We start from the raw sequence: 15,638 nt of genomic DNA on the forward strand, positions 1-15,638 counted from the left end.
CTTTATTAATGCTCTCAAAATAATAAAGGCAGAATACAGTGTTTCTGATTCTTCATTATATATGAAAACAGGAGGTAAATATAAATAAAATGAAATAAGTATTATAATGGAAAACAGTTTTTGAAAGGAGTCCTAGAGCTTATACTAAAGAATCTTTTCAGGAAAAAAGTTAATTATTGTTTTAGCTCTTATAACTGATCTAAGCAGGAGTTTTGTAATCTGGGTGAAGTAAAAGGAGCCAGAGATGTGAGCGTTGAGGTCATGCTGTTTCTAGCTTCCAGAGCCAGATAGCTGAGGCAGCAGGAGGAGGTCACATCAACTTCCCTTTTATTAGGTTACTCCCCTTGCTAAAGGGGTCTTTCCTGCAGCTTGGTGAGTTCCTGGGTCCTCTGAACACCATGGGCTTACTTTTTGGTTTAGAAGGTAGAAGGGAGCTTGCTCTAGTACATTGTCTTGACTTTGACTAGCCGAAGCAGGAAGTAGAGAAAGTGTCAGATGCTTAGTTCTGGCCTTGAGTCTTAGTATAGATGTAAAAGTAGGTATTTGGAAAAGCTACTTTCTAGTTCTGGATATGTACTGATGGCATCACAATGTTCCAAAACAAAAATTTGGTTAACGTGAAATCACAGTGAAAGCACAGGAGTATTACTTGCTTTGTAGACATTTATTTGTTCTTTCCATGTATTTTGAGCATCTCAATACAGGGCGTTGTTTGAAGCATGAAATACAAACAAACTTGGCCTTGTAGGCACAGTTTGACTGGTTGTAGAAAAGGTTAGCAATGTTTTGTGAAATGCTAAGCACACAGCACACACTCATATGGAGTGCAGAAATTTGATCATGTAACTCATGTTTATATTCTGTTTTGTATATGTACTATATGTTTAAAATTGTTTTTTTAATTGTGTGTTATTTTGGTGTTTTTAAGTGAGCATCATTACTCCTGGATGTAGTCACTGATTCTCTTTTCAGATGTTTGAAATACCAGTGGAATTGTAAATTGGCAAGTTAAAGACATTCACAGTTTTTTTATGTAACTAATTTTAATAAATGTATGTGTTTATTTTAGGCATACCTCAATTACTCTGCCCAACAAATAGCCTAAAAATGATTGCTAAGAGGGTAGACTAGAGCCGTAACATTGATAGGAAGCTCCTGGCAAGAGTGTCCTTGTTAAGAGTCTGGAGTTAGGCCTGGGCATCTTCAGCTATAATATTGCAGGAACTGCACTATGATAATATTTCAGACCACACGGATGGTGATTTTCCTGTTCTTTAACTGGCTCTGGGACCTTGGTCAAGTTCTTTAACATTGGAGACTCTGGTTTCTCTTGTGTAAAATGGTCACAGGAATGCTATTTAACTCCCTTGAGATTGTTGAGGGGATTACATGGGAGACTTGTAAAAATATGCATGCTAAAAACATGTCGTTCAGTAAACACCTGCTAGTGTTACTGTTACTTTATTGTTAAGTTATTCGGTTGACCCTACCAATGGCTTATACTTCCTATCAAGTTTTATTATAGCTGTAATGAAGCATTGCACTGATTCAGATTTTGTGAAACCTCACATTTAGGCTGTACTCCACCAGCCCAAGAAAGGGGATTACTGAATAAACTACCTGCATGAAAACAATGCTGGGAACTTAAAAAAGGAAACACATTTAAGGGAAACCTTTCATCACCCTAAATGCTTACAGCATTCATTCACAAAAAAACGAACATGTTTACTACCCATATTAATTTATGCATTAAGTCCTTAAGGAATAGTATAAAAATATTCTGTGAACCTAGCATTACCTACTGTTTAGAAAAGTAAGACTATATATTTGAAAAATTAAATAAGTTACATCATCTTAATTCTGATGATTTTTGTCCAACAAATAGTTATAATCACCAACAGTCCCCCCCTCCCCCCGCCCAGCCTATTTGGAATTTTAAGAAGCAGAGGTCCTTAAGAAGAGGCTCTGTTATTTCAGTAAATGGGTGAATCTGCCCTTTGGGTAACAACTGTTTAGAGTTTGAGTATACATGCAGAAGAAACCAGTGTTAATGTTGGTTCATGATAAAGCGCACGTAGGTAAATGCCATAACAGTTTTATCTTTTCAGACCACATGGATGGTGATGCTTCCTGTTCTGCCCACTGGTGCAACCCTCCCCTCTTCTCTTTTTTGGTGTGGGTTAGGTTAACAATTATACCATGACTCCACACATTTTTGTGAGGTCTTAGTATGATGTGTTTACTGTCACTCTGCCCCTCAGATTGACCCGAGTGTCCTTGGAGAGATGTTGTGTCAGGGTCTTCTGGCTCATTTCCCAGCACAAATGTCCAGAAGAGTTGGGCAGGAACACAAGGATGGGCCAGGGGGAATGGCTGTGACCACCTTGATGGAAACAATTGGTTTTGAGGAGCTGTTGATTTCAAGAACCCCCATTGAGAACCCTTTGACTGAGGCATGACACTTGCTGGAGCAGTGGCACTCGGACAGCAATCCAGGATCATTGATGCTAGCCGCAGCACTCCTGGGTGTGTGTATAGAGGGGGTGCATGCCCCTGCTCTGTCCTCTGTTGTAATGGCTGTGGAAACAGTCTAGCAGGATGCTCATGGTGCAACCCCTCATTGCCTGTCAGAAGTGTTGAGAGCCATGAGTTGGGATCAGGGAACGGGGGGACTGTGAGGGCAAGCCTTGGTTAGGGGCAGATGTTTGTCAGAGGGCAGCTGGGTCTGGTGGCAGTAGGAGCTGAATTTCTTGTTAGGAGCAGTTGGAGGGAATGGGGCTCTGCTGCCAGCCTCCTTTTTTGGTGCCAGCTGGGTCCTGAAATCCTATGTTAAGGAAGCTGAAAGTTGCCTCTGAGGGCTGGGTTTATCTTTGTTGGCTAGTTGTGAACCTGGTCAGGTTTTAGGAATAATTCAGAAAAAAATTTTCTTTGGGCTAATTGTGTGGTAGAGAAGCCCTCATGGGCAGCATCCTGTGTGTCTCCTAGATTGGGGTATGTCTGCAATTCCACCACTTTAAATTTGGCGGAATAGGATCAAAGTCTCCAGCAGCTGGGCATATTATCTTCTAATTTCATTTGTTTGTTCTAGTGGTTGTCTTTATTGGAATCCACATAAAAGGGAACTTGGAGAGATAATGTATAATCATCTAATGTAGATGTCTTTTAAAAAGTAGATACATGCAGGTTACAGAAGAGGGAATTTGTATCAGTGCAGTATAGTTAAAGTGCTAGTCTTTTCTGTCTATTTAAGGTGATGCCTGATATTGTCATGTTACAGAGGCGGATGCCCCAAACCTTCCGTGACCCAGCAACTGCTCCCTTGAGAAAACTTTCTGTTGACTTGATCAAAACATACAAGCATATTAATGAGGTAAGACTTGATTTGTTATAATAACATCTATCTTGCAATACGTCAGTGAGAAAAAAAGCGATTTTGTGACCTATTTACCCTAAACTTTTTTCATTCCTAGTAATTGTCATATTGACGATTATTATGAAGACTAATGATTTAGAAATAATATAATTACAACTATGCAAAATATATATTAACAAGGACTGCAAAGTATAAAGATAATTGTGGATAACTTGATTTTTTAAGGTTGTATTTAATATATATTTTTAAATTTTTATTTGTTTCTCTTTTTTATTTCATTTGAGTTACTTCTATAATAACTCTTATTCAAAACAAGGGGAATAAGGACTCTAAAAGTTTATATGTGTTAGAATTTTTGCTCGAATTTTTATATATTTGTTTCTACTTTTGCCATGGGTGTCAGAAAGCTCTGAAATATGTTTAATACCTAGTTACAGGCATTTGGCCTAGTGTATTTGATCTATCTTTATTTCTGTGATTTTATTGTCTTTTAAATTTTTATGTGTGTTCTTTTATCTATGTCTTTTTATGATAAGATGTCCAGAAGCCTTTTTGTTGTAAGTAAATAAGATAAAAAACAGACACAGCACTTTAAATTGCTTGCCTTACAACTTGGTGTTTTGCCACCAAAATTTTTTCTGGTGTCTTGGACCATTGGCTTGATTGCCATTTGCTTGTGGCTTCAACTCTGTCTCCAAGGAAGAAACATTTCTGGAGAAGAACCCATGCTTTCTTTCTTCTTCCAGTGGGAGCCCTGCACCCTTTCGTGTTGAAGGCTTATCCTTTGCCAGCTTTAGAGCTGCTTAGCTGAAAAGTGAAAAGATGTTCTTAGGTACATGCAAATTTTATAGCAACTTAATGTTATTTAATGCCAGTATTACTACATTACAGTGGCAGTGCGGCAACATAAAATTAGAATGAACTCTGTGAGAAACATTTCTGAGTTAGATTTTGTACACATTTATGTATTATAAACATGTTCCAGACTAGCTTGTGATTATCTGAATATATCTGATAAATTGTTGATAACAGTATATTAATTTAAATTTGTTATTTTCTGATAAATTGTTAAAGCTACAGTTAAGCTGTTGTTAACAGTAGCTTTGTTGGAGCTTGTTTTAATATGTCTTACCACCTTATAAAGTAGACTTTTTCGGATGTTACTCCATGCAGTGTAATTTATAATTTCGCCAAAGTTAGTTTACCAGTTACCTGGACTATTTCCTAGTTCATCTGTTACTTTTTTTACTAGTCTTAGAAGCAGTGTTAAAGAAAATAACTCAGCCTGTGATTAACCATAGGCTTATGGTCTTTGGGAGTGGGGGCAAAGGGGCCATAGCTGTTTTTCATTAATCGTTATATTTTTATAGGTTTAAAAACTGGGCATGTCTCAGAGGGCCTATTTATTTTAGTAAAACATCAGTTTGTTTACATTTAAACTTACTCTAAAAATATGTGGCCATAAAATCAAATACAAATAAATACATGCAAGTTACAGAAGGGGGAATTTATATCCCAAATGTGAAGTTGGGATTGACTGGAAGAGGGCATGAGAGAACTTGAACTTGAGGTAGATGAAAGTGTTACTTGGCTGTTTGGCATTTGGTAACTTTTGTCAAAATTCCTCATGTTGAACTCTTAAGATCCGTGCCACCTCACTGTATATAAATTATACTTTAACAAATAAATATAAACTAGGTCCTTTTACTTTTCTTGAATGGCATACTTTGGACAAGTCACGTAACATTTTTTATTTACAAAGTCTATAAACAGTGTAACTATAATGAATTTCACTGTAGACATTTTTTTGTTGGTTATATCAGTGTTATTTTCTAACTCAAATGTCAACTGTAGAAAATAGATGTGTCTCAATATACACTGATAATTCCCTTCCCCTCACAGTTAACATATATACACTGATAATTCCCTTCCCCTCACAGTGATTTAAATTTTACAGTTAACACTATGTATTCTCATTTTAGGTTTACTATGCAAAAAAGAAGCGAAGACACCAACAGGGCCAGGGAGACGATTCTAGTCATAAGAAGGAACGGAAGGTTTACAATGATGGTTATGATGATGATAACTATGATTATATTGTAAAAAACGGAGAAAAGTGGATGGATCGTTACGAAATCGACTCCTTGATAGGCAAAGGTTCATTTGGACAGGTAATTTAATGGAAAATTCTGAATTTCATTAATTAGAAAGAACTTCTTAGTGAATCTTGTTGTTACAGCCCTTCCTCGAGTATACTTTTAATATTTGCAAATAGAGCTCAGCAGTGGATACGCAAGTATTTGGATGACCATAATTCTTTAAAGGTAGTGATACTGCATCAGTAATAAAAACTCCTTAGACTTCTAAAAACTTCTATGGCTACCAAGTACTCATTTTATCAATGACTGGTGAATTTAAATCACTAATAGATAGTATTGCCTTTTTGTTATGGGTCTTGTATAGTCTGTAGATGATTGTTAATTACCTGTGCTAGAGATATTTACCTTCTTCTCTGATAGACCACTTCAGAGAGAAAAGAATTACCATGTTCAGGTGGCACAGTGGGAGTCCACTCACTTTTCAGGAGGCTTTGGAAAGCTGGGAGTTGTTCTCTGACTTTTTCTCCCACCTCATGTTGTAACTATACCAGACCTCTAAGCAGGCAGGCAGTTTTAGTCTCTTGTATCAGTCTCACCAATACCAAGAGTTTTTGGTCTTTCTCCTTATATTTTATTTATTTATTTAGAGACAGACTCTCTTATCACCCAGGCTGGAGTGCAGTGGTGCACTCTCGACTCAGTGCAACTTCCGTTTCCCAGGTTCAAATGATTCTCCTGCATCAGCCTCCCAAGTAGCTGGGATTACAGGTGTGTGCCACCGTGCCTGGCTAATTTTTGTATTTTTAGTAGAGGCAGGGTTTCACCATGTTGACCAGGCTGGTCTCAAACTCCTGACCTCAGGTAATCCACTTGCCTTGGCCTCCCAAAGTGCTGGGATATCAGACGTGAGCCACATGCCTGGCCTTCTTGTACTTTTAAAAAGATTTTTTCGGGTCAGGTGTGGTGACTCACACCTATAATCCCAGTACTTTGGGAAGCTGAAGCAGAAGGATCACCTGAGCCTAGGAGTTCCAGACCAGCCTGGGAAATATAGCGAGCCCTTGTCTCTATTTATTTAAAAAAAAAAAAAAAAATGTTGGGGGATCTCTGGCTGTGATCCCCCAGCTGTTCCCAGTTGTAAGTCCTTCTATCACATTGAGTCACAGAACTCTGTTTTGTTTGAGGTGTGATTTGCCGATAGTCCCAGTCTCTTCTGCCTTGCAACCCTTGTGGAATGAGATGGTTATTAACCTGCAGTCCAAATACATCTTCTGGTTTTTCAGTGATGAGGATAGAATGGGAATCAAAATGACTTTTCCTGAATTGCCTTTGTTTTGTTTTGTTTTGTTTTCTTAAACTATGGAACCTGCATGTGCTTACTTCTCTGTTCCTGCCCTGAGAGAAAGCAAAATATATGCTCCTTTTTAACCTGTGAGGAAAAAGTCATCATGATTAAAACAGAAAATGTACTGTATGTCATTAGCAGCCACAGGTCTAAATCCAGAAAAATAACCGTGTAAGCAAATATGAACATTTTTGTTAGACCTGTGTCACTCCAGTGTGGCCCTATCAGTCCCTGATGTCACGTGTGTATGTCTTCTTCCCATGATATGAAAGAATTTTGGTAACTACACATAATCCAGGGACTTTTTCCTTGAATTATAACCTCTTTTTCTTCTGAGGGTTTTTTCAGTGGTTTGGGAGTCCTCTTTTTTTTTTTTTTTTTTTTTTTTGAGACAGGGTCTCACTCTATCACCCTGGCAGAAGCGCAGTGGAGTAGTGATCATGGTTCACTGCCTCGACCTCCTGGGCTCAAGTGATCCTCCTACTTCAGCCTCTAGAGTAGCTGGGACTACAGGCACGTGCCACCATGCCTGGTTAATTTGTTGTTTTTTGTGGAGGCGAGATCTCACTGTGTTGCCCAGGCTGGTCTTGAACTCGTGGGCTCAAGCAGTCCTCCCATCTCAGCTTCCCACAGTGCTGGGATTATAGGCCTGAGCCACCACACATGGCCTGGGAGTCCCTCTTGATTAAGGTATTCCTGTTTGTCAGTACGAAGCAGCTTCTCTGTCAGTCTCTTAAGGAAAGCCATTTGTCAGGCCCGGCCCTTAACTAATGGTGTGAACACCCTCTACTGGTTCCCAACCCGGCTACACAGCAGGAGGGAAGCAGTGGGCCAGCAAACGTTACTGCCTGAGCTCTGCCCTCTCAGATCAGCAGCGTTAGATTCTCAATGGAGCTCAAACCCTATTGTGAACTGTGCATGCGAGCGATCTAGATTGCATACTCCTTATGAAAATCTAATGCCTAATGATCTGAGGTGGAACAGTTTGATCACCAGACCATCCACCTCACCCCTACCCTGGCTGTGAAAAAATTGTTTTCCACAAAACTGGTCCCTGATGCCCATAAGGTTGTGAACTGCTGCTCTAGACCTAGACATTGCTACCTCCGCCATGACAACTTCACTAACATTTGGGCAGTTGCACTTAAGAGGTCACTTTTTTTTTTTTATTTTTTATTTTTTGAGATGAAGTTTTGCTTTTGTCGCCCAGGCTGGAGTGTAATGGTGCGATCTTGGCTCACTGCAACCTCTGCCCTTCTGGGTTCAAGTGATTCTCCTGCCTCAGCCTCTTGTGTAGCTGGAATTGCAGGTGCCCTCTACCACGCCTGGCTAATTTTTGTATTTTTAGTAGAGATGGGATTTCACCAGTGTTGGCCAGGCCGGTCTCGAACTCCTGAGCTCAGGTGATCCATCCGCCTTGGCCTCCCAAAGTGTTGGGTTTACAGGCATGAGCCATTGCACTGGGCCTAATAGGTTACTTTCTAACTTTCCTGACATCTACCATGCAAATTGTGGCCATACAGGCTGCTCTCTAAGCTGATTTGCCCCTGATGATTCAGTCTTTGTGCTCATAGTTAACGTTTTTCTTCTCCCCTTCACCTTAGTTTTTCTCACACTCAGATTCCACAGAAGAAGTGAGCACGGAACTCTGTGATGACAGAGGCCCGTTTGACATTGAACTCCTTTTTCCCAGGGCAGACTGATACTGCTCAAACTCTTGGGCTGAGGAGTTGTGCAGTGTCCACGTTGAAGTTCAGGTCCTGTCCCTCAGCAGAGTAATATCTTCTGTATAGACTTGGTCAGACTTTCTCCACATTCTCTGTCAGGTTATTGTCAAATGAGGGATATCTCCATTTCCATAGCCAGTACTTATCAATCCTGATTGCGTATTTAAATTTCTTGGGGAGCTTACCTGAAAAATTACTGATGTCTGGGCTCTAGACCAGTTAAATTCTCTAGTCATTGATGTAAAAGAAAAAAAACAAGAACACCTTATTGAATTTGTAATTCATGGTCAAAAACTGTCAGTTAACCCGTTAACTGTTTGGCAAGTCAGTAGATCCTCAGGCCCCCGTGAGTGTCCTTTGTGGTGCACCTCATCAGGATCTGGGCACTGAACTGCAACTCTTAGTGCAGTCAGTACATCCAGTGAAACAGAAGCATATCAGAACCACTTAGCCACATGTTTACAAGGGTAGCCTCTGTTATAAAAGACCACAGATAGTGTCTTTTAGAATTAAGTGAAACCGGATATTAGTGCACTTTTTATTCCAAGTTTGATTTCGGTTGAGCCACTCAGAATCTGTCACAGTAGATTTAGCCTTGACTGATGAACATACGTTCCATCCTCTGCCTGACCTTATGATTTCATCCTACACCTTGGAATCATTTGGAGTTTCTTCCCCATCCCCAGACTTTTTGAATGTGCTAGAAAATGTATCTAAAAGAATTACTTTTTCAGACAATGTATAATATAAATGTAACTTCTATTTTATTAGTTGTAATGATTGTCACTGGTTAATAAGAGGTAATGTTTTACTTATATATTGATTTTGTAATGTTTATGTAAATCTTTTATAGTAGTATGTACCTCATTTTAGATGAGTCACATTTCAGGTGAGAGGCACGCATGGTGATGTGTGCTCATGAACTCTGTGGTTTCCTTAGCAGTGATTCTCATTTTAAAACTATCATAATCCCCCAATTACAGCATTTGTTGCATTGTGGAACTTTACTGGTAATTTGTGTTTGTTTTTTTTTTAAGTTGAAACGGATTTTTCTTTTATATACTTATGTTTTTATGTATGAAAATCTAATTGAAAGTTAGAAAGTTATCTGAAGCCTTCTGCAGATAAACTTTAAAATATTTCATACATATTCTTAGGGTTCAGGTTTCTCTCATTAAAAGAATGGTTCGGGCCGGGCGCGGTGGCTCAAGCCTGTAATCCCAGCACTTTGGGAGGCCGAGTCGGGCGGATCACGAGGTCAGGAGATCGAGACCATCCTGGCTAACACAGTGAAACCCCGTCTCTACTAAAAAATACAAAAAACTAGCCGGGCGAGGTGGCGGGCGCCTGTAGTCCCAGCTACTCGGGAGGCTGAGGCAGGAGAATGGTGTAAACCCGGGAGGCGGAGCTTGCAGTGAGCTGAGATCCGGCCACTGCACTCCAGCCTGGGCGACAGAGCGAGACTCCGTCTCAAAAAAAAAGAATGGTTCGGTGAGTTAAACACTATAAAACTATAGTGTTATTTAGTAAGAAAGATAAAACCTAAGCAGTTGTCAAGATTCATAATTTATTTCTGAAGGAGGAAAATAGTTAATCTAATTTTATTAGGAAAATTATCTGTTTTGTGGATATTTAGAAATACTGTACAAATGCAAAAAGAAATTCAATATAAAAGATTGATTTAGGCCAGGCGCGGTGGCTCAAGCCTGTAATCCCAGCACTTTGGGAGGCCGAGACGGGCGGATCACGAGGTCAGGAGATCGAGACCATCCTGGCTAACACAGTGAAACCCCGTCTCTACTAAAAAATACAAAAAAAAAAAAAAATAGCCGGGCGAGGTGGCGGGCGCCTGTAGTCCCAGCTACTCGGGAGGCTGAGGCAGGAGAATGGCGAAAACCCGGGAGGCGGAGCTTGCAGTGAGCTGAGATCCGGCCACTGCACTCCAGCCTGGGTGACAGAGCGAGACTCCGTCTCCAAAAAAAAAAAAAAAAAAAAAAAGATTGATTTAAAGTTACTGTGTAATAAATGGATATATATCGAATAGAAATAGGATCTCTTCTACTTAGGTCAGAAAAATGATAATTATAAAAATGTATAATTGAGAATTAGGTAAATGTTATAATTAAGGTGAATTATAAATATTGTGAAATTGTTGCAATTAATGAAATAGAGAATCATCTTCTCTTTTAGGTTGTAAAGGCATATGATCGTGTGGAGCAAGAATGGGTTGCCATTAAAATAATAAAGAACAAGAAGGCTTTTCTGAATCAAGCGCAGATAGAAGTGCGACTTCTTGAGCTCATGAACAAACATGACACTGAAATGAAATACTACATAGGTAAACAAACAGGCAAACAGTGCAGTGTGCCCCAACCCAGACCAAAACATTGAGTTAATGGTTCTTTTTTATCAAAATATTTTGATTTTATTTTAAAGTGGTTGATTAAAAATTTGTTTTTTTCTGTTGGACAGGAAGATTTATATAAGTGACTTGATCTGGTAGTAATAGTCTAAATCTTGGGGAATGTGTCTTCCAGGTAGCGTACCATGTAGAAGAAAATGAGAGTAGTGTGTGTTTTTTTATTTGCAGCTTACTGGTACCATTTGTTTGCTAATGATGCATATTTATCCATAGGGTCATCTTTCCAGTAACTTTAACCATTTCTAATCTAGCTCAAAAACTGGTTGTGAGCTAGTATGTTGTTAGTGGTTGCGGAACCATTTTTGGGGCATCTGCAGCAAGATCTCAGGCTCCTCTCCAGTCTCTTCATCAGCTTGGCAGCATTAGAAGCTATTAGATTTACGACTACAGAAAAGAGATAATAGCCACTGCTTATTGAATTTCCACCACATTCCTCATGCTTTCCTTCCATCATCTGTAATAATTTATAGCAGTCTTTTAAGGAAGATGGTAGACTCCTTAAATTACAGGTGGTTTGTATAAGAAGCCGCATACCCAGGGTCATAGGGCTCTGCAGCTAGGATCGGAAACTACAGTACTTCTGCCTTACTCCAAAGTCTGTCTGTTTCATTCTTGCTTAGTCTTCCTTCTGAAAACAGAAACAGGAGACAGAAGAATTATGAAAATACTGAAGTCTAGGGCCAGTTGATACATGGACAAGACATCTTCTAATACACTTTCTTTCATAGTATTTTTAATCAAATCTAGTATGTCAGTGATTGTAAGACACCATCATTTCATGTATCATCAAGGAAAAACCTGTTAAGTATTCATATAAGATGCCATCAATCAAAGATACAGACCTTAAGATCAGCACAGATCCATAGTCACTTGTGTTCAGAAATGCTGACTTTAATTGATACACGTAAGGCTGAGTTTTATTTAACAGATTCTTTTAAGAAAACATTATGGTTCTTTGGTCCCCCCTTAAAAAGGTAGAAACAAATAATGAATGTTTAAAAAGGGAAAGCTTCAGATTGTTTAGATTAGATTTTGTTTGTGAAATACCTCTCATTCCTCATTGTTAAAATATAAAATGAGTTTGTATTAATTTTTCTTAGTTTCTTTATGGATACTGATATAATTCATAATAATACCATTCTTACCTTAAAATCTTTCTTGTCACACTCATTGAAACTTTGCTGTTCACTGTCAGTTACAACTTACATGAGGTGACCCATTTTCATTCAAAGGTTTTAGAAGCACATCAAGGACATTCTAAGGATGATTGACTTACACAGTGATTTCTAAACATGCCTCCTGCCTTCTCCTCACGCTTGAGTATTTGCTTATGGAGCAGAAAAAATATTGATAGCATTACTGTAACATTTTAATTCTGCTTTATTTAAAAAAGACATAGCTGGCATATAGTTAAGTACTCAAAAAATATTAGCTACTCAGTTACGTATAATGCTAGTATTTTGTTTTGAATAAAGTGACATTAATGATCATTTTATTAATTGTATTAGTTATTACAGATACTCTTTGGATGAGTTTTTAAATTCTTATTTTAGAGATGGTGAATGCATAATGTCTCGAAACAGATTCTGTTTGGGAAACAAAAGCACTTTAGACGAGTTCATGTCAATTGAATTGATACCTTAAGGTATCTGAAAGTCATATTTTGTGATGTAAATTAATTTAAAAAGATTGATGAGTGTAATTTATTCTGATGAGTTTTATCATCTTGTCTTTGAACTTTCAAAAACATCTACTACTTTACCATGTAACCAAATTTCTTATCTGGATTATTTGGTACCTGCCATGGTCTAGTTAAAATTCAGTTTAAGTCTACAACAAAGTCTTGCCAAGCCCTCCATTCTCCCCAAAATTCAGTTAAAAAGACTGAGCAGATATGCTTGTTTGAGCTTTCTTTGACAATGTCAGCACATTGTAGATACTAAGTAAATGAATGAAGAATTGTGAGGTCAGGTGAAACTGAGTAGGTTGATCTTTCATTGGACAAACATTCTAATCACAGAGCTTCTTAAAGGAATTTTTATAATCACATTAGAATTCTGATGCAGTTACTTTTTGCATTCATTTTGTGGCTCCTGCTTAACCAGGAGATTAAAAGCTACACATGGACCATGATTGTGAGCATGTATCATGGAACTACATTTTTAGTTTTAAACCTATAAACTGAAGTGACTAAGAACAGATATTTTACATTCTTAGGTAACGTTTAAGGATTCCTTTGTTATTTTTAGTATCGAGTTGTGCTGTAGACTCCTCTATAGCCATGTAGTTATTTTTATTGTGTTACTTATTCTAACTTTAGATCACCTATATCATAAAAGATCTAAAAGCAGTATTGATGGCCACTGCTTTGAGGCAGGCAGCCCAGGACTACTCCCAGGAAAACACAATGTATCCACAGTTCTTAGTGATCAGACATTGATTACTCTCAGTTCATTCCAGATAGATCTGTAGAGAAACCTCTCATTTTGTAATAGTATAAAAGAAAATGAAAGTAACCTTGACAGATGGGTAGTTTATGTCATTGCAGTTGTGTCACAGGTGCTCAGTTTGGTGTATGTAAGACTGTTAACAGGGAGGGACAGCACTTTATCGAATAACCTCATCTGATGTGAAGTCAGTGTTAATACTTAAAGCACAATCTTTGAAGCAATTTAGTGAGTATTCAGCCTTTTTAGAGGGTCAACAGTGATAGCGACCTATGTGTTCTATGCTGTTGCCCCACTTACAAGCCTCCTCATCATCTCTTCTTGGAGCTGAGCTTTATTTTGAAGTTTTCCAAACCTTCAGTCTCACACACGAGTTGTCATTTACTAATTTGATAAACACAGTTAAGTCCTCCAATACTTTTACCAAAGCATGATTTTCAAACATTTGTTGTATTTGCCTAAAGGGTAAAAAAAAAAAAAACAAACACCCATCAATGAAAATTGTGACAGAAAATTACCAGTGAAATGTGAAGTTCTGCAGCGCAGATAAATTTCAAAGCCTACACAGAGGGCTGCCAAGTACAGCATTGTCACAAACCAGAGATCCCAGTAGGTGGAGCTTAGACATAGGAAGTTGTGAGGTAGGACTCTCAGGAAGTAAAAAGTGCTTTCATTTATAAATGAAGATAAAAATTGCTGAAATATTCTTACTACTGTTTGTCCATTTGCTGCTTGTGTTTTCGGATCTGACTTTTAAACAAGGCATTTTGGTAGTACTGCTTACCTTATATCACATTCAGCAGAAGAGCAACTTAGATATTCTTAATTGATTAAAAACTGCTGTTACTACAAAATGCTGATAACTGAACTCTGCATTTGATGTTGTAATAATGTTATAGATCATTTGAGAGTGCATGTGTTTGTTACTCTCATTTTATTGGTATATGTAATTTAAAATGAAACTTTTCTCTTTCAGTGCATTTGAAACGTCACTTTATGTTTCGAAACCATCTCTGTTTAGTTTTTGAAATGCTCTCCTACAACCTCTATGACTTGCTGAGAAACACCAATTTCCGAGGGGTCTCTTTGAACCTCACACGAAAGTTTGCACAACAGATGTGCACTGCACTGCTTTTCCTTGCGACTCCAGAACTTAGTATCATTCACTGTGATCTAAAACCTGAAAATATCCTTCTTTGTAACCCCAAACGCAGTGCAATCAAGATCGTTGACTTTGGCAGTTCTTGTCAGTTGGGGCAGAGGGTAAGTATTATTTCAGAACTTGTGAATTAAATAGGAATTAAATAGAAGTAGGACAGCGTAGGTGTTAGGTTGGCACAAAAGTAATTGCGGTTTTTGGCATTGCAGTTGCCATTTTTGCAATGGCAAAATCACAATTTCTTTTGCGCCAGCCTAATACTCGAAATGTTACTAAGGTGTATACCATTTAGAGGCAATTACTGGATGGTTATTTAGCTTTAAAATGTAGCACTTACTTAACGTGTGGATATCTGTTTTGGGGAAATACCTTTTAAAATGCAAATAGCAATACTTTGAGTCAAAAGACATTAATTTTTTGAAATGGGTATATTTAAAATTGTATGTATGCTAAAAGATTAAGAGAGAGAATAGGAGATGGAATGATTAAATATTAGGGGATTTGTAACTGTATTTCTCAAGTAAAGGTTTTAGTTTAAATTTTGGGACTTTTCAGTACTAGAACATTGAATCTTTGCTGTAAAATTCTTCTCTGAAGATGGATCAAGATAAATCATTTTTCTAAAAAACTGATGGTTCAGAAAAATGCAGGTAATTTTGCCTTAGTCATGGTACTAAAGTATAGAAAATTCAGTTGATAGACGTACTTGTTTTGATAGATAGGTTTGTCTTCTTTTCCCCACTCTTATTTAAAATTTACTTAAGTTCTGACACATGCCCAAGCTGGTTTTTTTGAGACTGCTAAAAACAGATGTGTTCGTAGTGCTGAAAAGTTTAGCTGATTTAGAAAAGCAATTTTTTCCTGTCATTCTTCCGGCATTATGAAAACTACTCTAACGGCATTGTTTTATATGTAAAATAGAAGTTATAGGGGTCTCCTCTTGAAAGGAATTAGTGTCACCATTTGATAATATTTTACTCATTTTTAACACCATTCTTTTTGCTTTTAAGTATTGAAACTATATTTCTTCTGTTTTAAAGAAACCCAACTAACATACAGATGTTAA

General features: G+C 37.9%; 1 protein-coding gene across 9 annotated transcripts in view; it reads left to right on the forward strand.

The window, feature by feature from the left end:
* DYRK1A (dual specificity tyrosine phosphorylation regulated kinase 1A) overlaps positions 1-15,638 on the forward strand; it is a 150,659-nt gene that overhangs the window by 111,622 nt on the left and 23,399 nt on the right. For 7 of the 9 annotated variants that reach the window (XM_037984795.2, XM_007967845.3, XM_073010571.1 and 4 more), the window contains 4 exons: positions 3,251-3,370; positions 5,356-5,544; positions 10,735-10,882; positions 14,390-14,676. In XM_037984795.2, the coding sequence (XP_037840723.1) occupies positions 3,251-3,370; positions 5,356-5,544; positions 10,735-10,882; positions 14,390-14,676 (744 nt within the window). Of the gene's footprint in view, positions 1-1,941; positions 2,527-3,250; positions 3,371-5,355; positions 5,545-10,734; positions 10,883-14,389; positions 14,677-15,638 lie in introns of those variants that run through there. The other 2 variants (XM_037984798.2, XM_007967851.3) reach the window with 2 other exon arrangements.

This window comes from Chlorocebus sabaeus, chromosome 2, assembly GCF_047675955.1.
Source record: "Chlorocebus sabaeus isolate Y175 chromosome 2, mChlSab1.0.hap1, whole genome shotgun sequence".
In the NCBI taxonomy this organism is placed as follows: domain Eukaryota; kingdom Metazoa; phylum Chordata; class Mammalia; order Primates; family Cercopithecidae; genus Chlorocebus; species Chlorocebus sabaeus.